General features: G+C 36.7%; 1 protein-coding gene across 1 annotated transcript; it reads left to right on the forward strand.

Annotated features, from left to right (window-relative positions):
• On the forward strand, window positions 398-1,363 carry LOC109227700. The gene has a single exon (XM_019392897.1). The coding sequence runs from the start codon at window positions 398-400 to the stop codon at window positions 1,361-1,363; it is 966 nt and encodes a 321-aa protein (XP_019248442.1).

Below are 1,913 nucleotides of genomic sequence, written 5' to 3' on the forward strand. Positions count from 1 at the left end.
GTGATAGTCAATTTCCACAGTCCACCCTTAGCAGTTAAGACTAATGACTCAGCTCTTTTCCCACTATCATGATTTTTGCCTTATGAATTGCATATTATTTGCACATGTACATTGGGTTTTCCATTTCGGATTTGTTCCTTTTCTGCCTCTCTTCCTCTTCATTCAAATTGGGTAATTGGTGTTTTATCATCGGAAGTTTCATCTCTCCTATTTTTTCTCATCTTTTCAGTTATATATATATATATATATATATATATATATATATATATATATATATATATATCGATCTCTAATAACATCTCTTTCTTGTGTGCAAAGAACTCCTACTCACTCAGATCATTAGCTTCCTTCTTCTTCACATTCTTGGCACATATACATGTATATGTGATTGTTTCCAATGGTGGATAAGCAAGAACACAGGTCAATACTCAAGGGACGTGGAATCGGAACACTATGGGTAAAGGTGAAGATTCCAAAAGAGGAACAAGTAATTGAAGATCATGACTATAAAGATGAAGATAAAGTTCAGATTCAGAGGAAGAATAATACTCCTAGTAGGAATATATGTCATGTGTGCAACAAAGGGTTTAGCTCAGGTAAAGCTTTAGGGGGTCACATGAGAATTCACGCTCAACCTGCAGCTAACAAAGGAATAAAAAAGCGTAAAGGATTATTGGACCAACCCATTCCGTTGTTCAATAAACGAAAACTACAGATGAAGCAACAAGAAGTTGATATTTTGAGGAAGAAGAAAATGGGCCGAAATCAACGGCCACCAATTACTTGTTCAATTTGTGGTAAGAAATTCGCATCAAAGAAATCATTGTTTGGGCATATGAGGTGTCATCCTGATAGGGATTGGAGAGGAATTCACCCTCCTCCCACTGATTTATCAAAGGCTGTAGGTAGTTGGTCAGTTACTGCTAAGAGAGGCCGCAGGACAAATTCTTCATCATCATCATCAGAAGAGGAACAATTACGCGATGGCGTTCATTATCTTATGCTGCTAGCCCATGGACATTCACTTAAAGATACAGGGAAATTGGAAACCATGAATAGCAATTACAAGACTGCTGACGAGGCTGATCATCTCGTTTCTATAACTAAGAAGAGCACAATCTGTCGGCCGATAAAGAAGAGGATGAAGAAGTTAAAGGATTTAGGGTCCATACAAGATGTTTCCATTTATAACACAGTAATTTCTACAGCTGCTACTAGCAGCTCAACAAATAATATTACTACTACAATGGATGATCATGAGCCTCAACTATCATCATCAAGTCAAATTTCTTGTGTTAGAAATAATAATACTAGTAGCAGAATTCTGGATTTTGATCTGAATGAATTGCCCCTTCCTTCCTGAAGATGATATTCAAGCTGCTGCCAGTGCCAGTAATCATGGGTCGGGTGATTAATTCTCACCTAACTGTTAACTTCTATATATAGTAGCCGGTAATTAGGAGCAATACTAGTACTAAGTGACAAGAACTTTTGGCGTACGTGTTTCATATTTCACTTTAACTCGTCTTTAATTAGCTTTCAGTACGTAGTGGTTAATTGCCTAGTCAAAAAACTTCTTACTTCTCTCCGTGATTATTTTCCCTTTTATCTGCACCTCTTTAATGGAATTTCCTTCAAAAGTACAATGAATTTTTGCTAATTAATAACCTTAAAGCTTGAGACCATTAAATTTAAATCCATATCTGATAGTAAAACTGGTCTGTTGTCCATAGGAAGATACCAAGAATAAATATCCTCTCACGCGTACTTGGAATGCTTTCACGGCTAATTCTTCTCAAGTCTTCCTTTGGAGTGAAAACTCAACACGTTTTAGTGGAGGTCCAGAACGGAGATTAGTCATCGGCCTTATTTGAGAATCAAATAAATAATTACTCCCTCCTTCCTTCAAATAG

The sequence above is a fragment of the Nicotiana attenuata genome, chromosome 6 (assembly GCF_001879085.1).
Source record: "Nicotiana attenuata strain UT chromosome 6, NIATTr2, whole genome shotgun sequence".
In the NCBI taxonomy this organism is placed as follows: Eukaryota; Viridiplantae; Streptophyta; class Magnoliopsida; order Solanales; family Solanaceae; genus Nicotiana; species Nicotiana attenuata.